At 35.1% G+C, this 27,613-nt stretch overlaps 1 protein-coding gene across 17 annotated transcripts in view; it reads left to right on the plus strand.

Moving 5' to 3' along the window:
• PPIP5K2 (diphosphoinositol pentakisphosphate kinase 2) overlaps positions 1–27,613 on the plus strand; it is a 79,337-nt gene that overhangs the window by 43,413 nt on the left and 8,311 nt on the right. For 3 of the 17 annotated variants that reach the window (XM_064274542.1, XM_064274536.1, XM_064274540.1), the window contains exons 22-30: positions 3,968–4,075; positions 4,164–4,280; positions 14,210–14,380; positions 15,769–15,889; positions 16,575–16,744; positions 18,031–18,100; positions 19,728–19,847; positions 20,734–20,796; positions 24,214–24,354. In XM_064274542.1, the coding sequence (XP_064130612.1) occupies positions 3,968–4,075; positions 4,164–4,280; positions 14,210–14,380; positions 15,769–15,889; positions 16,575–16,744; positions 18,031–18,100; positions 19,728–19,847; positions 20,734–20,796; positions 24,214–24,354 (1,081 nt within the window). Of the gene's footprint in view, positions 1–3,967; positions 4,076–4,163; positions 4,281–14,209; positions 14,381–15,768; positions 16,314–16,570; positions 16,745–18,030; positions 18,101–19,727; positions 19,848–20,733; positions 20,797–24,213; positions 24,355–27,613 lie in introns of those variants that run through there. The other 14 variants (XM_064274555.1, XM_064274549.1, XM_064274586.1 and 11 more) reach the window with 11 other exon arrangements.

Below are 27,613 nucleotides of genomic sequence, written 5' to 3' on the forward strand. Positions count from 1 at the left end.
GGTCATTTCCAGTTTCTTTGTGTGCCTTGTGATTTTTAATTGAATCTCAGACATTAGTATATTGTAGTGTGTTAGCTTTCTCAATTTCCCCATACACAGTACTTTTGAAAACACTAATTTCCTCAAGAAACTCTTAAGCAGGCACAGACTTCAAGCTTTGCTCATTGTTGCCTCCTACACCCTGTGAGAGCCCTGATTTAGACCAGACTGAGGTTTTAGTTCCTCAGACTGCTCCCATACACATTAAACAGCCTGACAGCAGGATCTGTTCTATTTATTTTGGAGCTAGAGATTAGGGCCCTTTTTATGTACAAAGAGAGCTGTGGGTCAAGTGTACCTGTGGCTAGGGCTACACAGCAGTCAGATGGCTGCCAGAACAGGCAGGGATGGGTACAGTGGAAAAAGAGATTTTCTTACTATTTAAAATTTGCCCTTATTTTGCTTCAATTTGCAGCTTGTTGCTTCTATCATTAGCCTCCTTTTTCAGAGTTCTTAGAGGGTTGAGTATAGATTTCTAGTTGCTTTTCTTGGTGCTTGTGTGGGAGGCTCAAGATTTTAGACCTGCTCTTGCCACCATCTTTCCAGAGGTCCTGACGTCTTAATAAAGGGTTTTACATCCATATCCTTGGTGTAAAGATGAAGCCATGTTTTCCTGACAGAACCCTGTATTTGTTCTCTGCCTGGAAGTCACTTTTTTAATTATAGCATTGTTTGTCCTCTGGAGAGGCTGGGAATGAGAAACAAGTTTATTTTTGAATCCAGCCAGTCCTGGCTCCTTTATAATTAACACTTTGTCCTTTAGTTTATCTCTTCTCACATATTTTATCACAGACAGAAGAAGCTTGTAACACTTCTAGTATTCTTGGAAATCTACATAGCTATCTTATTGAGTTCATTAGTTATGCATCCTATTTTCTCTTTGTCTACAGGCTACAGTGTTTCTACGTTTTCTGCCACTACATTGTAAGGGTTCTTTTTCCTCTAGCTCCCAATGACATTTTTCTTACCTCACCAACAACCTCCTTAAGGGCCTTAAGGCTTTCATTAATGGTCTTACATTTAGACTTTTTAGGCTTTCATCAACACTCTCCTCCAGGCCCTTACAGTGCTACTGATACAAAAGATAAGGAAGGAAAAAAGAAGAAAGATTCCTATATTTCTATCTTGGATAATTTGGTAAATGATCATATTCACTGCGATAAGTGACACTTGGGGAAGAAAAGGTGTAACGAGGGAAGCAGTGAGTTTACTTTTAGACAAGGTGAAGGGTGTGTAGGCCAGTAAACTGTAGATGATCAATATATAGTTTCATATGTGAGGATAGAGGTTTGGGTTAGAGATATAGCAATAGGAAGTCAGGATATAAAAGACAGCTGAGGCAGTGATTAGATTCCTAGAGAGTTTATGCTTAAAAGATGAAGAAACTGGCATTTTAGGGATTGGATTTAGGATGTCAAAATAGACTGAGAATTTTTAATACCCCCTTTCTTATTATATTCAAACCATGGAGTCCTTGGAATACACTGTCACTTCTGCTACTACATATCAAAAATATCTTTTCAGCCATCTCTCAACTTGCAAAAAGATAAGAATTTTCCTTTATTTTTCTTTGTGTGTAATGATGTATACCTCTATACACATCTATGTACAAAGTGATCTTTAAAAGAAAATTTCTACTTTGTTTTCTTAAGTATTTTTTAAATAAAGGGCAATAAAATTTGTAATGAAGATTTGATAGATATCTCTTGATTCCTAATTATTATTATTAGGCCTTGTTGAATAAATATTATCAAAGTTACCAGAATGCTTTTTCACTGTTTCGTTCCCATCGAATTTTTCCAATCAATATGTTTGTTTTCCTCTTGATTTGGTTTCTTCTTTGTCCTATTAAATAGCAAAATGACATCTCTTGCATACATATGGGAATTAGTGGAACTTTAATGAAAGATACTGTGAATGAAAAAAAGAAATGACTCCTAATTAGCAAGGCAAAAGTTTATATACCAATGGTAATTATGAAATTATTTTTGGGGGAGGAGGGGTATATTCTGTCTCACGAACCTCTTTTTACCACCTTGCACATATTTAGGAAGTAGAAAGAGCATGAAGAATGCAGGAACCAATAGAAGGCCTGTGGCTAGAGCATAGTAGTAGGTGATAAAGTGGCAACAAACAGTGTTGGAGAGCCAGGACCTTGTATTCTAAGGGGGTTGCGAGCCATTGAAAGGTGTTAAGAAGGGGAATAAGTGGCTTTGGAGGCTGTGTGGAGAATAGAGGGATGTGAGTGGATATGAGGAAAGCAGTTAGGAAGGTATTACAGTGATCTGAAGGAGAGGTGCTATAGTTTGGACTAGAATGGTGGCAGTAGAGCTAGAGTTTTTGGGGCATCTATTGAAGTCAGGCTCCATTTCTAAAACAAAAATTGTTTAACTTGATTCTTTTAAAAATCTGTTATTCCAGGGAAAAAAAAATGTAATTATTTAAGCGAAAATTAAAATCTATACTAGAATCTCTTTTGTCTAATTAAAAAAAAAAAAATTCTTTAACCATAATTCAGTATCTAACTGATATTATTCTTTTTAAAAATCTAAAAGTAATAAATGTGATACCTTTATCTACTCTATGATTGCAACACTGAATTATATTAGATGGCATTCTTGTTTATAATCTGGTTCATAAAGTTTTAATAGATCTGGTTACCTAATGGAAATTTTTATTATTTAAACTTAGTCATTTAAAATAATTTATATTTAGTGAAGCTTAGTAATGGTATGCTAATTTATATTTTCCTTTCTCAATTTTGGAAAAAAATATGGATAATTGCACACGTGAACATATATATACACACATGCACACCCACATAGCTGCAGTTTTTACTCTGAAACGTTGCTTAGTCAGGAGTAGTTGCTCTGATGGCTTGGTCAGAGCATTTAGCTGTGTAAATAGCCATTTGTTGAAATGAAGCTAAGAATGCATGTAATTACATGATGTTCATTTAACTTTATTCTTCTAAAAACTTCAAGAGGAGAATGCTTCAGGAAGGTACATCTAAATTTAAAATAGAAATCTCTACTGAATTTTTTTTAACAAGTAATTAACATGTAGTCTTAGAAGTTTGGGCTTTTGCATATCAAATTTTACGTGTAAGACAAGGCACGTTGTATACTAAAGTCCAAAATATTATATAGAGAAATTGTTGGGTGCTTTTATATGCTTGTTATGCTTATGACACATGGAAGATTAAAAAAAGCTATCTGTGATTATGTGTTAGTAGACCCTATTGACTGTTTGCACCTTAAATAGTTTTATCTCCCCAGATAGAACTTTGTGCTTTGAATGCTTGTGATGTGTGTTCTTTAAGATTCCTTTCAGTTCTGATGCTTTATGATTATGTATTTAAAGACCGATTCTCCAAATGAAGGTGGAGAAATGGAGAAGGTAGTGAGATCGGTAGAGTCTACATACTCGTTTTGCTGATTTTTAATAATACTGCATTGTAATGAGGGGTATTTATTGAGTAGGCATCTATTGGATATACAAACTGTTGATGGGGAAAAAAATAGCACACTCTTACAAGATATTGTTTTGAATTTATGAAGCATGGTACTACACTAGGTACTTTGGGACTTAGGAGTCTAAAAACTGCCTTTTACCTCAGAACTCAATAGTGTGTGTTATATTCCAAGAGATTATTTTAATTTACCTGAAAGCAGTTTTAAAAAGAAGTTACCCCTGGAGTCACTAATACTGGTAAGAGATTTTTTAAATAATTTACTTAAATAAACCTAACTAACTTATTGAGACTTTTAAATATGGAGCATTTGTTTTGAAATATCATGAGTATGAGGTGATAAGTATTCACCTTATTTGTATGGCATCACTCAATTAAACAAACTACCATAATGAAAATAGAATGACTTTCAGGTAATGCGATACAAGAAAATACTTATCTATACCTTTTGCTCAGGAATCAAAGGATGAACAGTGGAAACGAGCTATGGATTATTTAAATGTTGTCAATGAACTCAACTACATGACTCAGATTGTTATCATGCTTTATGAGGATCCTAACAAGGTAACAGTCCTTGATTTACATTAGTTACCACAGGTAAATGAATAGCTTAAAGTTCCTCATTTTAAAAATGTTTTGTCATATTTTTTAGGATCTTTCCTCAGAGGAACGCTTTCATGTTGAATTACATTTTAGTCCAGGAGCCAAAGGATGTGAAGAAGATAAAAATTTGCCATCTGGCTATGGATATAGGCCAGCTTCCAGAGAGGTAATGAAGATGTACCTCTCAGTGCTTGGTTATTACAATTCTATATTTTTGTGAGGTTTTTATAGTTTTCTGTTATATAATGTAATTCTTACCTCTACTAAAAAGCAAGATGGTTTAAACTTTTTAAGTATGATTCGGATATATAACATCCTTATGCATATTAGGATGCTTATGAACTTTATCTTTTATTTAGTGTGTTTTGGATTTCAAGACCAAGTTTACAATAGCAACCGTATAGGACAGAGTAGAACTGCATCATAGAGTTTCAAAGAAAAGCACCTGGAAGATTTGAACTGCAGACCCTTTGATTAGCAGCTGTAGCACTTAGCCACTGCACCACCGGGGTTTCCTTATAATGGGTAGCTATAGTTTTTGGTTTTTTGTTGTTGTTTTACTTGAGGACTATTATGTGCTAAGTCTTTGGGTATGAATTAATGTCTTTTAATCCTTACACTAACCTTATGAAATTAGATTTATACTCATTTTTAAAACTTTCTTGGTAAAGTATAATACATATTGATAAAAGTACCTACATCATAAGTATCTAGCTTAATAAAGTATCACCAAATGAACACAGTTGTGAAACAACCAACCAAGTCATCTGGAAATGCCTTAATTTCAACATCATATTTGAGAGACAGTTTTGCTGGATACATAATTCTTGGCTGGCAGTTTTTTTTCCTTGAAGGCTTTATGTATGTCATCCATTGCCTTCTTGCCTACATGGTTCCTGCTGAGTATTCCCAGCTTAGTCTTATTGACTCTACTTTGTAGGTGACTTTTCGTTTATCCCTAGCCGCTCTTAGAATTCTCTATCTTTGATTTTGCCAAGTTTGCTTATAATATGCCTTGGTGACTTTTGGGATCTACCTTGTGTGGGGTTCGATGAACATCTTGGATAGGTATCTTCTCATTTTTCACAGTATCAGGGAAGACTTGCCAATGAATTTTCAGCAATTCTCTCTGTGTTTTCTGTTATCCCCACCCCCACCCCCGCTCCAGTACTCCAGTCACTCGTAGTTTATTCCTCTTGATAGAGTCCCACATAACTCTTAGGGTTTCTTCATTTTTTTTAATTCTGTTACCTGATTTTTCTTCAAATATATTGGTGCCAAGTGCTTTATCTTCAATCTCATCAATTCTGACTTCCATTTCCTCAGTTCTGCTCCAGTAATTTTCTATTGAGTTTTCTAATTCTGAAATTTTATTGTTAAACCTCTGGATTTCTGTTTGGTGTCTCTATGGATTCTTCTCTACTTAAGGTCCTTGGCTTGTTCTACATTTTGCCGGATCTCCTTCCTGATTTCTTGAAGAGTTCTGTATATTAATCTTTTGTGTTCTATATCTGGTAGTTCCAGGAAGTTCTCTTCATCTGGAAGATTTCTTGATTCATTGTTTTGGGAGCTTGCTGAAGCCATCATGGTCTGTCTCTTTACATGATTTGATATTGACTGTTGTCTCTGAGGAAACCCTGGTGGTGTAGCGGTTAAGTACTACGGCTGCTAACCAAGAGGTCGGCAGTTTGAATCCGCCAGGTGCTCCTTGGAAACTCTATGGGGCAGTTCTACTCTGTCCTATAGTGTTGCTCTAAGTTGGAATCGACTCAATGGCAGTAGGTTTGGTTGTCTCTGAGCCATCAATAAGTTATTGTATTTATTTATTTTATGTTTGCTTACTATGTCGTAGCTTCTTTTTTTGTTTTGATATGCCCAAATAGGCTGCTTGACTGAGGTAGTTTGATTATTGGCTCCTTTGAAGCTCTAACATCCTGGCACCAGGTAGTTAGAGCTGTTACTATGTGTATGAGCCCAGGAGTCTGTTTACTTTTCTTGTATGGATTTAGCTCAGGTGTCCAAGTGTGTGGTATAGGCACTCACCTACAGTCTTAGATGAACAGGGGTGATTGGTATAGGTACAGGTATCTGGCTGCAGTAGGGGGTCACATGCTGAGCAAGGCAGGGGGCTGACAACTGCCACTGAGTGTCTGTGAGGAAAGCGTGTCCCTGTTCCCTAGAGCACATAGGTAGGTGAGTTTCGCATCCGGACTATGGGCACCCAGTGCTGTTGGTTGTAAGGGCTGGCAGACACCACTTATTCTTGGACCTCTGTTGTGGGTGGCTAGGTGATATGGGTGGAGCCACCAGTCCTTAGACCCCTGATGTGGGTAGGTGAGGACCCTGCTTAATAGGCAGGGCAACATCAAACATCATGAAATTGCTTCTCCAACATATAGTTGAAGCAGTTGAAGTTAGACTTCAGGTATATACCCTGTTGTACTGTGCTAATGAGCACCCATGCTGTTGAAATAGGCCCACACAGGTCTATGGGGCAAAAGGCTTTCAAAGTCTATGAACCCCCTATGCCTGTGTCTAGGGAAGGGAGCTGTTTCTGCCCTGAGTTCCCAGATTAGGGGAGTTGGCATATTATTTTTTCCCTGTTTATTAATTTGTTCTGTCTCCAAGGCCAGGAGAATGGCTCAGGGTTCGGGACAGGTCCTACTTCCGACCCAGGGAAACCAGCTGTCGCCAGCTCAGGACCCAGTGTCGAGCAGGGACAGGTCAGGTAAATGGGAGAGAGTTATTTCCCAAAGGGGTGTTTTCTGATGTACACGATAGCTTAGACACACGTACTTATCTTTTACCAATTGAGCATTGCCTTTTGCTGTCTCTGGAGGCATGAGTGGACTCTTCGCTGCTCGGTCTCTCCCAATGTGGAAAACACGTCCTGAACACCACGGCTCGCCTCATCGTGTTCACAACAGTTGATCCAGCCTGCGGGGTGCCAGTTCCTACCAGGTTAGGTCTGGCAGCTTCTTGCTGCTTCTGAACCGTCTCTCCCTCCCCCTGCTGCTCAGTCCAACTCCTCAACTTTGCTCTTGATGTTCAGGACTCCCAGACTGTCATATATAATCAATTCACTCGTTTTTTCAGGTCTTTGTTGTAAGAGGGACCACAGGAAGTGTCTGACTACTTCGCCATCTTGGCCCTGCCTCCTGTATTTCTAGTTTTTTGAGGAAGCATTAGCATTTTCCATAATGATTGGACCATTTTACCATTCTACCAGCAGTGCATAAGGGTTCAGTCTCCCCACTTCCTCACCAGCATTTGTTGTTTTCTATTTCTGAGATCACTGCCATTTCATCATGGGTAAGATGGTATCTCATTGTTGTTTTGATGTGCATCTCTCTAATGGTTTAAGGGAAACCCTGGTTGTGTAGTGGTTAAGAGCTACAGCTCCTAACCAAAAGGTTGGCAGTTCAAATCCACCAGGCGCTCCTTAGAAACCTTATAGGGCAGTTCTACTGTGTCCTTTAGGGTTTCCGTGAGTTGGAATTGACTCAACGGCAGCGAGTTTGGTTTGGTTTAATGACTTAAGATTGCTAACATCTTTTCATGTGTTGGCTGGTTGCTGAATGTCCTCTTTGTTCAAGTGTCTATTCATGTCTTTTGCCCTTTTTTTAATTGGGTTGTCTTTTTGTTGTTGAGCTATTGAAGTTTTCTGTGTATTGTATAGATTAGACCCTTATCAGATGTGTCATTCCTGAAGATTTTTTCCAGTCCGTAGGTTGTCTTTTCATTCCTTTGATAAAAGCCTTCGATCAGTGTGTTTAATTTTTATCAGGTTCCAGTTATCTATTTTATCTTCTACTACTCTTGCATTTGTAGTAGTATTTGATAATATGTCATTAAAAAAAAATAACAGGTTCCATAGTTTTGTCCCTATGTTTTCTTCCAAGAACTTTATGGTTTTGGCTTGAACATATAGGTCCTTTATGATCATTAGTATGTTTGAGTCCATTATTGCAGCTACTGTGTCAGTCCAGCTAATTGAGGGTTTCTCTTGTTTTAGTTAACCATCTATTTTACCAAATATGATATTCTTTTCTGCAGTTAGTTTTTCTTGTTGATGTGTGCAAAATAATCAAATTAAAAGACTTGCCATCCTTGCTTCTAAGGCACATTCTGGCTGTATTCCTCCTAAGACTGATTTGTTTGTTCTTCCGACAGTCCACATTATATTCAGCATTCTTCATCAGCACAACAATTCAAATGAATCAATTCTTCTGTCTTCCTTTTGCATTATCCAGTTTCACAAAAATATGAGGTGATTGAAGAGACCATGGCTTGGAGCAGATGCACCTTAGTCATCAAAGTGACATCTTTGCTTTTTAAAACTTTAAAGAGGTCTTTTGCAGCAGATTTTCGCAATGCAGTATGTCGTTTGATTTCTTCATTGCTGCTTCCATGGACGTTGATTGTTAATCCAAGTAGATTGAAATCATTGACAATTTCGGTTTCTTCCGCATTTATCATGATGTTATTTATCAGTCCAGTTGTGGGGATTTTTCTTTTCTTTATATTGAGATGTAATCCATACTGAAGGCTGTAGTCTTCGACTTTTGTTATTAAATGCATTAGCTCACGTTCAGTTTCAACAAATAAGGTTATGTCATTTGCCTGTCACAGGTTTTCTTCCTTTAGTCCTGATGCCACATTCTTCTTCATATAGTCTGGTTTCTTGAATTGTTTATTCACCATACAGATTGAATAAGGTGAAAGGATACAACCCTGCTGCACACCTTTTCCAGTTTTGAACCACTCAGTATCCTCTTGTTTTGTTCACACCTCTTGATATATGTATAGGTTCCACAAGAGCACAATTAAGTGTTCTGAAATTTCAGATGCATAGTAAAGAAGTTAATTCCATACAATGGCTGCTAGTGTATTAGGAATCTCAGTGAGAAAGATTAAGCGATGCATCTGTTTCTGTACTTTTACTGTCAACATTTATGGATTTATGTATTTATGGTGTGTCTCTTTTAGTCATCTAATGCTTCTATAACAGAAATACCACAAGTGGATGGCTTTAACAAAGAGTGTATTCTCTCACAGTCCAATAGGCTAGAGAAGTCCAAATTCAGGTTGCCACCTCCAGGGGAACGCTTTCACTCTCTTTTGGCTCCGGAGGAAGATCATTGTCATCAATCTTCCTTTGGTGTGGGACCATCTCAGTGCAGGAACCTCAGGTCTAAGGGATGTGCTCTGCTCCCTGCACTGCTTTCTCGATGGTATGAGGTCCCCATGTCTCTCTGCTTCCTTCTGTCTTTTATATCTCAAAAGAGATTGGCTTATGATACTATCTGGTCTTGTAGATCTTATCAGTATAACTGCCACTAATGTGTTATGCAGATGACACAACCTTGCTTGCTGAAAGTGAAGAGGACCTGTAGCTGTTACTAATGAAGATCAAAGACCACATCCTTCAGTATGGATTACACCTCAACATAAAGAAAACAAAAATCCTCACAACTGGACCAATGAACAACATCATGATAAATGGAGAAAAGATTGAAGTTGTCAAGGATTTCATTTTACTTGGATCCACAATCAACAGCTATGGAAGCAGCAGTCAAGAAATCAAAAGACGCATTGCATTGGGCAAATCTGCTGCAAAGGACCTCTTGAAAGTGTTGAAGAGCAAAGATGTCACCCTGAAGACTAAGGTGCGCCTGACCCAAGCCATGGTATTTTCAATCACATCACGTGCATGTGAAAGCTGGACAATGAATGAGGAAGACAGAAGAAGAGTTGATGCTTTTGAATTGTGGTGTTGATGAAGAATATTGAATATACCATGGGCTGCCAAAAGAACGAACAAATCTGTCTTGGAAGAGGTGCGACCAGAATGCTCCTTAGAGGCGAGGATGGCGAAACTGCGTCTTACATACTTTAGACATGTTGTCAGGGGGGATCAGTCCCTGGAAACGGACATCATGCTTGGCAGAGTACAGGGTCAGTGGAAAAGAGGAAGACCCTCAACAAGGTAGATTGACACAGTGGCTGCAACAATGAGCTCAAGCATAACAACGATTGTAAGGATGGCGCAGGACCAGGCAGTGTTTCGTTCTGTTGTGCGTAGGGACGCTATGAGTTGGAACCAATTCGACGGCACCTAACGACAACAACAATCTGTCTCATTACATCATAGTGATAGGATTTACAACACATAGGGAAATCACATCAGATGACAAAATGGTAAACAATCACAATACTGGGAATCACTGACAGATTGACAAGTCAAGTTGATAGATGTTTTAGGGGGACACAGTTCAATCCATGACAGTCTCCTTTAAACAGCATATACTTAGGTTTTATTTTTTTATCCAGCCTAGCAAGATTGTATTTTAGTTAGAGTTCATAGATAATATGATTATTATTTATAGTCAATATTCATTTAGTTTGGGGATATTAGAATTTTTAGAATATCAGTGGTGTTAGAATAGTGGCTGAGTCTATTCTAAGCATGTATACAGAATTTTTTTTTTAATTACATTTTATTGTTTTCAGTGAGAGATTACACAGCAAATTACTTTACTATTTAACAGTTTCTACAGTAATTATTTAGTGGCCTTAGTTACATTATTCACAATATGTCAACAGTCTCATCAATTCCATTCTGGTTGTTCCATTTTCAGTAATCTAGTTTCCCTGCCCCCTTACCTTCTCATGTTTACTTTAGAGGGATTGTTGACCATTTTGTCTCATGTAGATGATTTTTTTTAAAGGAGCGCAGTATTCACAGGTTATACTCTTTATTTTATGAGCTAATCTGTTATCTAGCTAAAAGGTAATCTCAGGATAGTTTTGGTTCATATTTACAGGGTTTCTCTGGGTGGTAGTCTCAGGGAGTCCTCTGGTCTCAACTGGTCCATTAAGTCTGGACTTTTTAAGAATTTGAGTTCTGTTTCACATTTTTCTCCCATTCAGTTAGGAACCTTCTGCTGTGGCCCTGATCAGAACAGTTGGTAGTCGTAGCTGGGCACCATCTAGCTCTCCTGGCCTTAGGGTAGATGAGTCCGTGGTTCATGTAGTCTTTTAGACCTGTAGACTAGTTTCTTCTCGAGCCTTGTTTTCCTTCTTTCTTTTTGCACTGGACGAGTAGAGACCTATAGTTGTATCTTAGATGGCCACTTACAAGCTTTTAAGACCCCAAACACTACTCACCAAGCTACGATGTAGAACATAAACTTTGTGAGCTATATTATGCCAATTAACCAAGTTGTCCCATGAGACTATAGTCCTTAGCCTTCAAACCAGACAACCAAATTCACAAGGTGTTTGGTTATTTCGAGGAGCCCTGCTGGTACAGTGGTTAAGTGATTGGCTGCTAACCAGGTGGTCAGTGGTTTGAACCCACCAGCTACTCTGCAGGAGAAAGATGTGGCAGTCTGCTTCCATAAAGATTACAGCCTTGGAAACTCTATTTTGCAGTTTTACTCTGTTCTATAGGCTTGCTATGAGTCAAAATCAACTCTATGTCAAATGTATTTGGTTTGATTTTTCATTGGTTATGTCTGAGAATTTTCTGTAACTGTGTCCTCTGTGTTTTATTGTGTATGTGAATATATATGCATGCACACACATACCTGCATATACAGACATCTCTATGTGTAAATGTATGTATACACACATATATATATACTCATATAAGGAGACCCTGGTGGGATAGTGGCTAAGAGCTACGGCTGCTAACCAAAAGGTCAGCGGTTCGAATCCACCATGCGCTCCTTGGAGACCCATGGGGAAGTTCTACTCTGTCCTATAGGGTTGCTATGAGTCGGGATTGGCTCGATGGCAACAGGGTTTTTTTTTTTTTTTTTTTTGGTTTTTATACACATGTGCATATATAAATAGATATGTAACCACACACATTTTTTTCCCCTTTGGTTGCTGTTGGTGTTGTTGCAAAATTATATACATCTTATTCTTTTCCAAATACTTTCTTTTATCTTATATATTCTAAGTCAATTTAAATCTATCTACATATTTACCATTCCTGTTGTTCTTTATTCCTTCCTTCAGCTCTTCCTTCTGACATCATTTTCCTCTCTTGTTAATCCACTAAAATTGACTTTTTTGGACATGGTGTGTGAGGTGTACAGCTCAGTTTTATTTTTCCCCTATATAGATAATTAAGCTTGTCATCATTTATTGAATAACTCATCTTTTCACTACTATCTGCTGTGCCACTTCTGATACTGCAGACATGTATTGTGTCCATGTATTGGTAGGTTGGTTTCTGGGATTCTTAGTGTGGTTCCATTGGTCTGTTTGTCTCTCTCTGGCCCAGTACCACAGTCTTAATTGTTGTAACTTTATAATAAATGTTGATGCCTGGTAGTAAACTCCCTCCAGCTTTGTTGTTATTCACAATTATCTTGGATATACCAAGGCTCTTATATTCCTATGTAAATTTTATAATGATCTTGTAATGTTCTAAAGAGAAATGTTTGAAATTTTGAATGGAATTACATTAACTCTGCAGATCCGTTTGGGGAGAAATAATACTTTTATAGTATTAGGTCATCTAATCCAAAGCTTGTTATATTTCTGAGTGTATTTCAGTATTCTTTGTATGGAGCCCAAGTGTCGTAGTGGTTAAGCTTTTGGCTGCTGTCCAAAAGGTGGGCAGTTCGAATCCACCAGTGTTCCTTGGAAACCCTATGGGGCAGTTCTGCTCTGTCTTATAGGGTCCCTATGAGTTGGAATCAACTCGACAGCATTGGGCTTTATTCTTTGTGTCTTTTAGATGAAATTATGATTTTCTTCATAAATCTTGTTCCTTCTTTGACAGAGTAAATCCTAGGTTCTTTAGATATACATTTTTTTGATGCCATTATAAATGGTTTATTTAGATTTCATTTTGTTTTTTCTGCCGTATTGAATTTTGCCTCTTTTTTGTATAGTAACTCTTTAAAATGTTGTTATTCATTCTGATAATTAATCCATAGATTCATCTGGATTTTCTATACATATAACCATATCAACTTGAATGGTGACATATGTCCTGTAAGATACTGATTAGGTTTAGTGATGGTGGGCACTCTTCGTCTTTTAATGTTTTATTATTAACTGTGATGATTGCTTCAGGTTTTTAGATACCCCTTATTTGGTTAAAGATGCTCCCTTTTATTCTCAGTTTGATGAAGATTTTTATATAGTTCTGTTTAGCTTCTTTTGGTCGACATTATGTTTGTGAAATTCATCCATGTAGTGGTAGTGTTTAGCTTTAATTTGTATATTCTTATTGCTTTTATAGTGTACATTGTATTATATTACTATGCCTCAGTTTATTCATTCTATTGTAGATGGATATTTGATATGAAGTTTAACTTGTCTGTCACTTATGCTATACTACGAGATTCTTTCGGTGTGTAACTTTATCTTGCTCATCTGTCTCCTAGTACAATTGCTAGCACATCATAAGCAGTTAGTAAATATTTAGTGGATCACTGAGTGGTTGTTATTTTTAATGCAATCCTCAGATTTTTTAGAAATATATGGAATAGAATTTAAAATTCTAAAATGTATAAATTCAGATATTGTTTTATTTTACACTTGGCTTGATGGCATTTCTGTATAACAACACTAATCTGTATCCTTTTTTACTGTCCTTTTTATTTTTTTTTTAAATAATATTTTATTGTGTTTTTGGTGAAGGTTTACACAGCAGTTTAGGTTCCCATTCAACAATTTCTATGCAGGTGGTTCAGTGACATTGGTTACATTCTTCACAATGCATGAACATACTCATTATTTCCATTCTGGTTGTTCAATTTCTTACTGTCATTTTTATTGTTATTATTTGGACATATGATGGAATTTAATTAAGCACTTTGTTTTGTTGTTATTTTACTATTTAATTTTTCCATAGAGTGTATATAGTTCCAGAAATCAGAGACAATGTCATCTTTCTCATGGTATCCAACAAAACTAGGCTGTTGTAAGTGTTCAGTTAAAATTAATTGACTTAAATAAACAGACTTTTATATGTACTTCTAGTGACCATAACCATTGGTTGTTGATTTTGTTCATCAAAGGAGATTATTTCTTACCTGAATTTAAAAAGTGTCGTATTTCTGACCGCAGAATGAAGGCAAGAGATGTTCTCTTAAAATTGATAGTGATGATGAACCACATACTTCTAAAAAAGATGAGGTTGACCGAGCTGTGATATTATTCAAACCTATGGTATCGGAGCCAATTCATATACATAGAAAATCTCCACTTCCAAGATCTAAGAAGATGGCTGCAAATGAAGTAAGTATAATGTTATAACATGTTTTTCATAGAGTAAACTAACTATATTTTAATAAAACAGAAAAGAAAATACAGCTTTAATTATGGAGTTTAGAAATGTAACAGAATTTTTAATTGTCAACTTCAACTATTTTTCAAATAAATTTCAAAAAGTATAAAGGCAATTAGGAAATATAGAAATTAGTTGTAGAACTTGGAGCTTTATATATAGTTTATATAACATGAATACATAGAAATATTAAAATAAAGCTTTCCTAATGTGATAAACTGATTCACTTATTTTACTTGTCACTTAGGCTATTTTTAGATAAAGACTTTTTTTTTTTAATTTGATTTAATTGATCAGGAATAATTTTTAGTTAATAATAAAGATGCTTTAGCAGCAACTGTTTCCAGCAACACTACAGGTTAAGATACACAAGTCCCATTGTTAGCCCGATTACAGAAATCAATATAGTAGTATGGAATTTGATGATATAGTTTAAAATTTTGTCTTTATATTAAGATCTACAAGTAAATAGGTTAGGCTAATTCTTATTCTCACTAATAGAATAACACTTAAATAGCTACTAAAATGACACATAAAAGGAAAGTTGATTAGTTGGAATGGAGCTTGTTGAGTAAATCTTTGACATCTGTACATTTTTATACTTTCAATACCTTTATTAGGGATTATTTGTACTCTGTAGGATGATTCTCCTATTACTGATTGAAGTTAATGCTTATAAATGTTTTCTAAATGCTCTAGTAAAAGTATAAAGCAAGAAATTAGCTTTAAGTTAGAAAGAACTGTCAACTTTTAAGTTAGAAAAATACTTTTTGTTGATATTTAAATATGCCAAGTCTGAGGAATTAGGTATAACATTATCCAGCATTTGATGGGTAGAAATAATGTAAATTGTATCCTACTTAAGGTTCCCTTGAATATGATATTTTAAGGTAAATATAAAAGAAGGCGGTTAACAATTGTGGAATTATTTGTTCTATTATAGCCTAATTGAAAAACCAGAAATGCTGGGTTATGTTCAGGTATCCTTAATTTCAGAAAACAAAGAAATGACATATATTAATATAAGCCTAAACTACCACTTATATGAGGGCAGTGATTTTGATGTGTTGTTGAACAAAACAATCTGTAGCTAATCACATTGTTCAGAATTTCCCCATTAAACACTCTCTTTTGACCTCCAAAAAGCCTATTACATGAACACAGCAAATGTATTCGTGGTTTGTAACTCATCTATATTTGAAAAATCTTCACCAAAATCACTGCCCTTATTAATTCGTAAAATGCAGAACACATTTAAAAATCTTTTTCTCATAAATAGTTAAATAGTTGCTTTCAAGAGATTATGTCTATGCCATGCTAAAACTTTTACTTTCATAAGGTAAATTATTCAAGTAAAACCTTGAAGACTTTTTCCAGCGCCCACCATCTCCATGGATATCAGACGTTTGTACTTCCAAAAGACACACAGAGAAAAAGACTATTCTCTTCATTTTGTGCAAGTAGATTTTACTCTGTCCTCCCTATCTGAAATCTAAACACGCAAACATGTAAAATGTGAATGTTTGCTGCATGTTTTGCCTACTGAACTCTACAGATAATCTTTGGAGGGGTTAAACAGATAGATAGCCTGAAAGTATAAACAAGTGCAGTTTGAATCCATTTTATGCTCTCTGAATTTTTTTTTCATGCCTGCTAGATTTTTTTTTAAACCCCCACAGGGTTTATACTTTGAAATCTCTTAAATTCTTTGCAGTTTTTGCTTTGAATTGAAAAGTGCATCTGATATAGCACAAAACCTCCTGAACATTTAAAATTAAGCAGAAAACTTTTATATTTAAGAAAATTTATTAAAATAGAAAATGGTTAAAATTTGTTTAGCTTTGAGAGTAAAAGAACAACTATCTATTAAGCAGTATAAATATTTTATATATTTAAGATAATAAGGTATTTCTTATAATTGTTATCAATATAGTTAGATTTATAAGTCATTATGAAATTCTCAAATATTGAAATATTTGGCTCCCAAGTTATTGTTTAATAGTTTTAGAAAAATTAATAAGCAAATGCAAACAAACTGTATTTTTTTTTCTTTCTGATCATTTGGCTTTGTTGTATCTAACTTTGCATGCTCTGCTTTTTTTTTTTTTTTTTTTTTTTTTTGCCCCCTTTCTCACTTCCAGGAAGAGAGCCCCCTGAGTGTGTCTAGCCCAGAGGGTACTGGTACCTGGCTGCATTATACCAGTGGTGTGGGTACTGGGCGTCGAAGACGCAGATCAGGGGAACAAATCACTTCTTCCCCTGTCTCCCCCAAATCATTGGCTTTCACATCCAGTATTTTTGGCTCATGGCAACAGGTTTTTAAACTTTACTTCATTAAACATTTTTCCTCCCTGCATTCAGAGCAACAAACAGCTCTCTTTGAGGACATCTAATCCCTTGTATTTTACATCAGAGTAAATCCTTCTGTTTTGGAGTTTATTTGAAAATGCTGGTGATATCTGACAGTATTTGAGGCACAGAAACCACTTGCATTGCATGTGTTTAGCATTTTTACTGGGAGAGTTTTAAATCCAGAATTAAAAAAAAATCATACATTTTACATTCCTGGAACTTTAGCTTGGTTAATGAATTTTTTTTAATGAGAAAGAAAATTCTCTCTTTGGCTTAGTTGTCTGCCCAAACTTTCAGAAACAAAATTACTTAATTTTATATTAGGAAAATTTAATGATTTTTCTTTTCCTCCATAATTGAAGAATTAGATTCCATTTGGAATTTGCTGAGAATGTTAACATTTTTAAAAATACCAAAATTTCAGTGTCCCAGTACTGACTAGCAGGATATGTCTAGTATTGGTCATTCTCTTCCTTGCTCTTCCATTATCTAGAATTATCTAATTTAAGGAATACGTTAACAGTATGTCTTCCTTTGAGCTGTACAATATTTTAATACTTCTTTAAAATAAGAGGGGGCAAGTATATATGTGCCCATCAACAATTTGAGTTAAAAAAAGAATATGACTTCAGAAGGACTTTCTGTGATGACATTTGGAAACTTAAAATACTGTGGTTTTTGTTACAATGGAAGGTCTGCTGTTACACCTGACTTTTCTGAGAATTTCAGCAATTTCCTTTTGGAAATATATTGTACTCTATTATAGGAAAAGGGATTACGGTATCCATTAAGGCTGTGAATATTTAAAGGTTACTCTGATAAAGCCCGTGCATGGATCAGTAATTGTATGGTGACCTCAACAGTCTCTGTCTGTCTTTTCTTTTATTTGTGGTTGTTTTTTCCCCCTTCAAATACAGGAGCTGTTTAAGAGTGAGCATTTGGCTTCTATTTAAGAGAGAGTGAAGTTATATCAATCTGTTATTAATTGTTTCTTTTCATCTGTCTTGTTTCATACATGATGTTTCATTCTGAATGCCTGCTTCGCACCACTTCATTGCAAGGACCTCATATGAAATGGACTCCCTTCAGAAGGGGATCTTGCATGATCTTTCATGTTTGGTGTATTTCTACTAATATTTATCATACAGCTTATTAACCTTTGTCTGTCTGGAACAGGCTGCATATGAAGTATGGGCTTTTGAATTAATTGTACTGTTGTTACTCCATTTATTTTGCTTTCATTGTGCAGGTTGTATCTGAAAATGCAAATTACCTGCGCACACCAAGAAATCTAGTGGAACAGAAGCAGAATCCTGTAGGTATGTGGTCCAATGAAAATTTTATTCCATATCCTACTTATACTCACTGTTGTGCACAAATGTAAAATTCTTTAGTGTTGAAAGCATGACCAAATGCTATGCTTTAGTTTTTACTTAATGTGTACTAATTCAGAAATCTTCAGTTGTACAACTCAAAATGCACAATAAAATTTCAATAAAATAAATAAAAAATAATGCCCACTGTATAAAGCACTCAAAAGATATAGTCCAGTTGTCAATGCTGGTTTTTAACCTTGGAATTTATAAATGAAAATTTCAGCATGTTTTAATTTAAGACGGAAACCTTTTTCCAAGTTAATAAAGTTGAAAAGATGCTATTGTATGCAAAAAATGATTTTTTACTTTCTAATTTAAAAAAAAAAAAAACCTTTTTTAAGTGGGAAGTGTTTCATACCCTATTTGCATATATTTGTTTTCCTTTTGAGCAGCTCTTAAGGAAAACTAAAGCAAACTAATGAACAATGGCAGTGTTACTCTTCATCGAGTTATAGAACATAATTGCTTCTTTGTTAACACTCAAAGCAGCATTGGAAAAGACCATTCTAAACTCATTTAGTTTTAAGCTCTTAGTTAATAAACAAACTGTGAATTAATGGCATGTGTTAGTTTTTGTAAATAGTTGTCTAAATAAATTTCATAAAAGCATAAATAGATCACTGCAAGTTTTATGCCATGTATATATTGCAATCTCTACTAATTTTATAAACTGTTGATGCCTACATACTTGAAGACCTTTCTTTAATTAAGTATAAATTATGTTGGTAGTTTTTAATATTCTCACAGTATCTTTCCTGAAATTTATATATTCCCCCTTCTTTTATAGATGTAGCGTAATATATTTGGTAGAAATTTATTTAATCTTTACCCAGTTGTGAAAGTTTTGCTTGGGTGTAAAGACTTGCTACAAATTAAGCATCGCTTTATTACGGCTGTGTTTCATTTGCTAATAGTGTTTCAGTGGGGGTTTCCTTTTTCTTTTCTTCCCCCCTCCCAGGTGAGGTTTTATTAATTAAGATCTTAAGTCATTTGTTAAGTATTAGAGATTTAAAGTGATTTAAGCCTAAAGGGAATTGTTTTTACCTGACCTCGCAAATCAGGCTTTGATTTGCTTTAGTGAAATATTGATAATTCTTAATTCAAGGACATCAGAAAATATTCTTTATTTACAGACACATTTAAAAATATTGATTTAATGTGACTTAATTTGTGCTTGGGGTTTTTTCCTCCCCACCCCCCACATACAGTCTGCTCTTGCAAATTGATTGACAGAAACCCATCCCATCCTATATTAATTTTTATGGTGGTATTTTTAATACTTTTAGGATATTTTGTGGGCATATTACTTTTTCTCAAAGATATTTTGTCCACTGTTAAATTTCCCCATTTGTGCATTTGATAAATGGTGATAATCATTACATGACTAGGAGCATTGTACTAAAATTGTGACATCATTAGGACATTACAAGCATATTGTAAGCCTGTTGAAGGCACTGCCCAAAGGCTGCCTTGTGTGTGGTAAGAGCCATGTTAATTGCATGATGCATGAATTCCCAATGTGAATGGAAGAACACCCGTTGTTGTATGTATTTTCTCTAACTCCCATCAGGGTCTCACTGTGCGGGCCTGTTTAGCACCTCGGTGCTCGGGGGTTCTTCAAGCGCACCTAACCTACAGGATTATGCTCGTACTCATCGTAAAAAGCTGACCTCTTCTGGCTGCATAGATGGTATGTGCACACATGCACACACAGATTTGTACCTGTACCATGCACAGACTCATGAGCATACATATTTCTCAGAGGCAAGCCTAAGGCCACTGAGTGGTTCAAGTGGAGTCCTAGCATCCTTTGCCTAAATGACTATCAGTGTTCTCTGTTATCTACAGCTTGGACCCATGTTTCGTCAACCATTTAATTGTAGTTAGACTTACAGTACTTGTACAATGTAAAATTTAGAACTGCATCATGTGTATTCTTTTAGATAGTTGATAAGCTATATTATGAAGAATAAATCTTTCTTTGATCTTTTAAACTTTTGTTCATTGTTAACTCTTATTTTACTTACTGATATTGATCTAAATAACATAAATTTGAGTGGAATGTTTATAAGTGGAAGGAAATATATTGGGAATATTTTTTATAAAAATAAGCAGGAGATCATCTCACTATTGTTAATATAAAAAAAATAAAAATTTATTTATTTATTTATTTTTATAACTTAAGTTTAATATTCAAGATGTCTTCTTAGGCTCATGGAAGCTTGTCCCTTTTGTTAATAGGAGTGTTTATTAGCCCTTTCGGGGTAGGCTTTATTTAAAACCTTGTTATCATGTATTCCAGAAATACACTTCAGTCAGTACCACATGGATTTCCCAGAATTGCCAGCTCAACCTGCTTTTCTTTCTTTTGTATATTTCATTAAACACTTTGCCTGTGTCATCAAGCCAGTTTCCTTCTTTTAACCAGTATTTGGCTTATTACTCTTTCTCATTGTGCCTTCTGCATGTCACCTAATTCTAACCTCCTCATATATTTGTTTTTTCCCTCTTTTTTTTACATGTCCCTCTTTTGGTAGCTGTTACGAATTTCAGGTACCTGTTTTTCTCTTTCTCAGACGCCACACGGGGTTCTGCTGTTAAAAGGTTTTCTATCTCATTTGCTCGACACCCAACCAATGGTACGTTTTGTTTTTATTTTAAAAGATACTCCCCTGCTTCACCCTTTTTTTTATTTTTCATTTATTTCAAAATGTGGGGTATACAGTATCATTTGTTTCTCGGTCCTTAATTTCAGTTGGCATACAATTCCAACTTATTCACCTAAATTATTGATACTGTCTAGCTCCCTTTTTCAGCTATAATTTACACAATAATTTTAAATTACTCATCAAACTTTTAAATTACGACAATGATGATGAGCCTTAATACCAAAATAACTCCTGAAAAGTCCTTCTGATTTCTCAAGTGATCAGTCTACACAAACTTTAAAAATGCAATTAGTATTCTTTAATTTGTTCTTAATTCTTAATCATTTTTTTTTTCTAATTCCTTTTCTGATCACGTGGTTGTTTTTATTGAAATTTTTAATGAAAATACAGAGCTATCCATGACAAATAGCCAAATGAGATGTGTCTCTGAAAAGTTCTTGGCAACCAAGGGATGCAGATTGCGCTGTGTAACATCATTTACCCCTCACTCTTTGTCTAAAGCAAAACCTGAATTGGTCTGGAGCAGTCTGAAAACTTCATCCAGCCTTCACTTTGTCATGGTATGGCAATGTGGTTTGCTGTTGTTGAGCAACCACTTCCTTTTGTTACCACTGCTTTAAAAAAATTTTTTTTAGAACTCCTAGAAACCCAATTCAGTTAAATTAAATTTTTAAGGCTGAACAAGAAAGTGTTTCAAAGCCATTATTTATAAACTGAATTGTTGCACTACCATAGCTGCTTATAGAGAGATTGAGCTTGTGGGCCAAGAGGGAGTTTTTATCAATCACTTTTAAATAATCCAGGATCAAAGAAAAGGTGTCTGTCTTTTGTTTGGAATGGAGGTATTTTATTCCTGGAACTTTTTCTTTTTTTTTAACTGGAAGTAAGTCTTTCAAAAACTTAAGGCAGGTCTTTTCAAAAACTTCTGTGAAGCTAAAGGATTAAACCCAAGTTTATGGTCATTATCCCCCTTATGGATCCATCCTTTAACGATGCATCTAAATAACAGTGCACTAATACTTACTGAAGGCGAAGTAAGAAGATCTCATCCTCAACAAGAGAAAATCTAGCCTTAGAGCTTAATGTGCTTTTCCTTTATTGTAGCTATTTAAATGCTACTTTTTTGAAGAAAAAGTTTCTTATTTGATACAGCTGCAGCTTCTAAAAGAAAACAGATGTATAAGAACCTCTTAGAAGAAAAACAGAAGTCATGAGAAAAACAGAAGCCACAAAATTATAAGAAACATTGCAATCTTAAGACTGTATTGTTTATACAGAATGCTTATGTGTTTATAGCCAGTATTGCAGGTTTTATCTAGGAGAAATCTGTTTTTAACAGAAATTTTTAAAAAGAGATACTTCAGTTAAATATAATTTTATGTTACTAGGATTTAGACTTTTCAAAAAAAATTGGATTTTCTACTCCTCATGCAACTTTAATGCATGTAAAATGCATTCCTTTCAACTCTAGAAATATTTCGTTTGGGTTTTCCAGATTTCAAACTGTTTCTTTGTTCTTTTTTTTTTTTTTTTTTGATGCTGTGTTGTCTTATCTGTCCTATGAATTGTCATTTGACTCTTTCTTTCACTTTTTATTTCCTCTAACTTTCTTGTTACTTCCATCTTTAATATATATCATGGACTTACCCCTCCCTTCATCTTTAGTTCAAGAACATGGTGAGACAAGTATCTTCTGACAGTGCTTTACCTTATTTTCTGGGCCTCTGTGCAGAACACCTACACCTCTATAGGTGCTGGTCCGTTTCCTCTGGAATTTCTAGGCTCCAGTGGTATGTTTTTATAGCTTCTAAACATGACAGCAGGTTGGCTTTTTAAATTGTCGCGCTAACCCTTTCATTGTGCATTAAAAACTAAGTTTACTAAAGATAAATGGAAAAATATAGCGCAGAAGAACTTGATTGTTTTGTCATTTGCCTATTATAAAATCTAACCGGCAAATACAAGAAAAACAGTCATTACAAAAGAAATAAATATTCTGGGGAAAGAGAAAAAATGCATTGTTAAGTTTAGTTTAATGCAAAGAAAGGGTTTGCGCTTATTTGCATGAATCTCATATTTTTAAAAAATGTTATAGTGTGCCAAGCCTAATTTCTTTAGTGCTTAACTTAGGTGCTTTAGCTGCTGTTATGGTATTATACTTTTGTTTTTATTTTATTTTTTTTAAGTATTTGTAATGTTCCTGTCATGCCTTGTTTGCACCTGAAAATCAAACATCAGCTTTATAAGTCCTTTGGCAACTTTCATAGGAAAACTAGATTAAAGAGTTTCCCTATTTCAGCTGAAAACTAGGAAGTTCTTGGGTCAGTGTTTCCTCCCAAAATTAAATAACTCAAGTATCAGTCAACTTTAGAAGGAACACATATCTTTTGAAACAGAGTTTTGCTGTCTGTGTTAATTTTTATTTTTTAATTAGTGATACTGGACTTCATATAAAACCTTAAGTATTCCTTTGGAGGACAATTATTTTGAATTTTTGAAAGAGCAGATGCAGAAGAACTTGTTATTTTTAACAGTATGTGAAAGCAATTTTAAAAGCCATTCAGTTGAATTAACTTTAAATAAGCTGGTAATTTTTTTTTTTAAGGCAAATAACCCACGTTCTATTTGTTTTGAATAAGTAATCTATGTTTTTAGGTGCTTTTGTTTCATTGATGATATTAATACATATCTGCATGGGTGTTGATGAAATTTTTGTATTTCTGTGTCATTGTTGGATATGAATGTATTTGTAATGCTTTTTACTTGGCTTAACTTTACTTGGCCAATGATTTCCAATAATAGAATTATTGTGTTAATTCAGTAAAGGTAGGTGAAATATGTTTTGGAATTTTAATTCCAGCATCAGTGAGTGAATGTTGTTTTGGGATCACATCAGTGAGTATTTTTAGCCTTGGCATGCCTAGAAATATATTTAAAATCACCCTTCACAAGTAATTACATAATTGCTTTTCAAAAAGAAGTTACCATTAGCATTCTGACATAAGGGACACATTATGGCATCAGCTTATGTCACCTACTGAATAGACCTAACTTAAAAAAATAAAAACTTTAAAATTGTATTTTTTCTGTTTTCTTTCCTCAGGTTTTTCCTTCAAGTATTATTCTAAGCTTTTTACCAAGATAGAGAATAAAATTGTGTGCATGCTGTACTGTGTGATTACATTCAAAATGAAATCTTTGTCCCATCTTGTTCCAAGTCCATATTGCATAGCATCTGGTGTCATGACTTCAGATATCTCGTGTGTTTGCATGTTATTGAAAAGACCTAAACTGTCCAAGTTTGAGCAACGGTCTTCCTTTTTAAGTAATGACTTTTTAAAAAATATCCAACTTCTTTTGTTATTTTTGTTTTTGTTTTTTTTCCAGGCTTTGAATTATATTCCATGGTGCCATCTATTTGTCCTCTAGAAACTCTTCACAATGCCCTGTCTTTAAAGCAGGTGGATGAATTTCTTGCTTCCATTGCTTCTCCATCAAGTGAAGTTCCACGGAAGACCCCTGAAATTTGTAGGAAAAGTTACCTTCGTTATTATTATTTAATTGTTGGACAGTAGATATTATCTGAATATAACAAGAATTATAAAATTTTAAACACAAGTAGTGGTAATGAATAGAATTTTAGGAGCGAAAGGGGTGTAAAGGGACATTGTTAGGAATTCTTTGGTGTAATGTGCAATGTACCACTTCTCTTGACTGCCCTCAAAAATCATTTTTTTTTTTTCCCCAAAAAAGAAAAAAATCTTGAACTGAACAACAAAAGTTAACAACATAACATACAGTCATGGCCTTTTTTAAAACTATATTTGCTGGAACTCTCACATTGCTTGTATATCATTTTCCAATAACACTTTAAAAGCCACAAAATGTCACCCCACATTAACTCACACACATGCCCATCCCCTCACTACTTTTGGTGAGTAGTCATACGGGTTTAGAAGGAACTCTTGCCTGAAGAGAGCACATTAGTATGTCATCTTTTCAAATTGTGTTCCTTGGAAAATGAGCTCAAGAAGTTAGTTCATGTTGTGAAGAAAGATTCATGGCTAAATAAGTTTTGGAAACCATATATTATATCTCACCTCCCTTTGGGAAGTTATAGTAATATTAACATATAAAAGAGTGAAGTTCTTCTGTAAAGAAACCTGTATAACCTAGATTTTCCAGAACTAATTTTTTTTGACAAACACCTTTTCTATAATATATTTAAACAGGTGGCATTATTCTAAGGAACACCGTTTTGGTAAATGCCCGCGACTTCATTTTTAGTTGTGAGAAGTCAGCTGCCAATAGTCATTTTCAGTTCTAGAAGATCTGTCATCACATTGGGATTTCTAGTTTGGGAAGAAGCCTTAAATTTGGGAGAGAGTGCTCTCCTGAGACTTAAGAATCTCTCTAGTTGCAGCCATATGTTAGAAAAGCTACCAACTTTCTTTGAATACCACTCTTGATTTTGTAAGGTGCTATAAATAGGTTTCTACCAAGAACAAAATGAGATATTGGAATTATTGGAATGACAGGCACTTTTGTGCCTTCTTGGGTATTCTCTTCCCTTGCTTGGGCCACAGTATTGTTTAACTCTTGTCATTGTTGTTCAGTGCTGTCAAGTTGGTTCTGAGTCATAGCGACTGTATGTATAACAGTGAAACACTGCCTAGTCCTGTGCCGTCCTCACAATTGTGGCTATGCTTGGCCCATTGTTGCAGCCACTGTGTCAATCCATCTCATTTGCTGATCCTGTATTTTACCAAGCATGATGCCCTTCTCCAGGGACTGGTCTCTCCTGATTACGTGTCCAAAGTACATGAGACAAAGCCTCGCCATCTTAGCATCTTAGAAACATTCCGGCTCTACTTGAAATCCATGACAACTTCAGTCTTTTTTCCATTTATCATGATGTTGCTTATTGGTCCAGTTGTGAGGATTTTTCTTTTCTTTATGTTGAGATGTAATCCATACTGAAGGCTGTCTAACTCTAGAAATCTCTATTCACATTATATTTGGTACAAATGATACCCCCTGAATATTTGCAGTATAGTGGCCTTTCCGTTTCTGGTATTAGAAGTCAGCTTTCAGTCATTAATGGCAATGATTAGTGGAGAGGTATCTTGGTGTGAATGTTCTCAAATACTTCACTTTGGGAATGACTGGGAAGTATGATTTCAAAATTTGCACATGAATGTGTCTGATTTGCCCCTGTTTGTAATTCTGGTTTACCCATCTCTTTATAATTGATAATACTCCAAATAAAATAACTTCTCTAAGCTGTAAAGTCAAAGTCAGTAAGTCGAAGGGTGTACACCTCCTTTTATGTTCTCTGTAAACTGATAAAATAGACGGTACTCCTTAGAAAGTAGTAGAAGACCTGAATAAATTCTGGTTTACCCTTCTTTATAACTGCTGCTTCAGAGCTTCTTTGGGGCAGAGATTTCAAATCTTAAAGTAGATTAAAGGAAGAGTCTAGCTATTAAGTGAGAACTTGGGTGGTGGTGGTAGGTGCCGTCGAGTGGGTTCTGACTCATAGTGACCCTACAGGACAGAGTAGAGCTGCCCCATAGGGTTTCCAAGAACTTGGGTAGATATCAATATTATTTAAAAGATTTGTGGTATATGCCTTGAAAGTATAGCAACATTAATGACATCTATTTGTTTTGAAAAGAGAATTATATTGGAATATTTTTTTAAAAACAATTACAAACCATACAAAAAATAGTAATTTTAAGGCTTATTCTGTGAGGCCATTGTTTATGACAGCTTAATTCCTGTGGTTAGTGAGTTCAGTTCATCAGACTGTATTAATGAGGCCAAGGATATTAGATTCCCTTTCCAGTTGTTCTAATTAGCTTTTCTGTATATCATAGATACAAATTGTACTCAATCCCTCTAGCTTTCTTAAAATTTCATGCCATTAGTTTTTAAGGGAATTAGATGAGAAAGTAAATGTAGTTAATACAGTTTCTAGAATTAGATAAACTTTAGAGATAAACTAGTTCATTGGTCTTCAAATTATGTTCCTGAAAGCCTTCAGAAGTTCTACAAGGAAGAGAAAGACACTGAATAGTTAGGGCATGTGTCTTCTGTGAATGACCGTTTCAGCCAGAATATCTCTCCTTTGATCCGTTTTATTGAAGATTTCATTTGAGAAAAGGTTACTGTTTAAAGAGAAAAACCTGGAAAGATACAGTTGAGGAAATCAACTAGTTAGTGGCCACCTGTGACTAAAACCGAGGACTTCTGAAGCCTGTGGTTTTTTCATTCTTTTAAATATTAAAATAGGGTGCCAGTTATGATTGAAGTGGCAGACCTGTTCTCTGCTGGAGGACTTCATACATAAGAATTATCCCAATTTTTCTTTTTCTCACCTCTTCGGTCTCTCTACCTTGTTTAGAAGAAAAAATCATTTAAAATTCTCTTTCATGAAGATAAATCACAGCTGAGTAATATAGGAAGACAATCTGATTTGTTGAATTACTTGTAATCTAGTTAGTTTATTCTTAAATATGATAGTTTGGAAGACTGTTGTATTTGTAGATGAACCATCCATAAATCTCTACTTAATACTTTTGAGAAAAGGACAATTTGGGGCTCTTTGTCTTAAAGATTACTAACTCTGCTACCAGGCAATAAAACTCATCGGCTGTCTGCCATACCTTAAGGATCTGAGTTTCTAACAGGGCAGGGTAAAATTAAGTCTGTTGCTCTATTCTTGTTGGCAGTTTTTGGTATATACTGTTAAAGTGTTTGTTGTTTAAAATATAGACAGAACATC

The sequence above is a fragment of the Loxodonta africana genome, chromosome 2, assembly GCF_030014295.1.
Source record: "Loxodonta africana isolate mLoxAfr1 chromosome 2, mLoxAfr1.hap2, whole genome shotgun sequence".
NCBI lineage: Eukaryota > Metazoa > Chordata > Mammalia > Proboscidea > Elephantidae > Loxodonta > Loxodonta africana.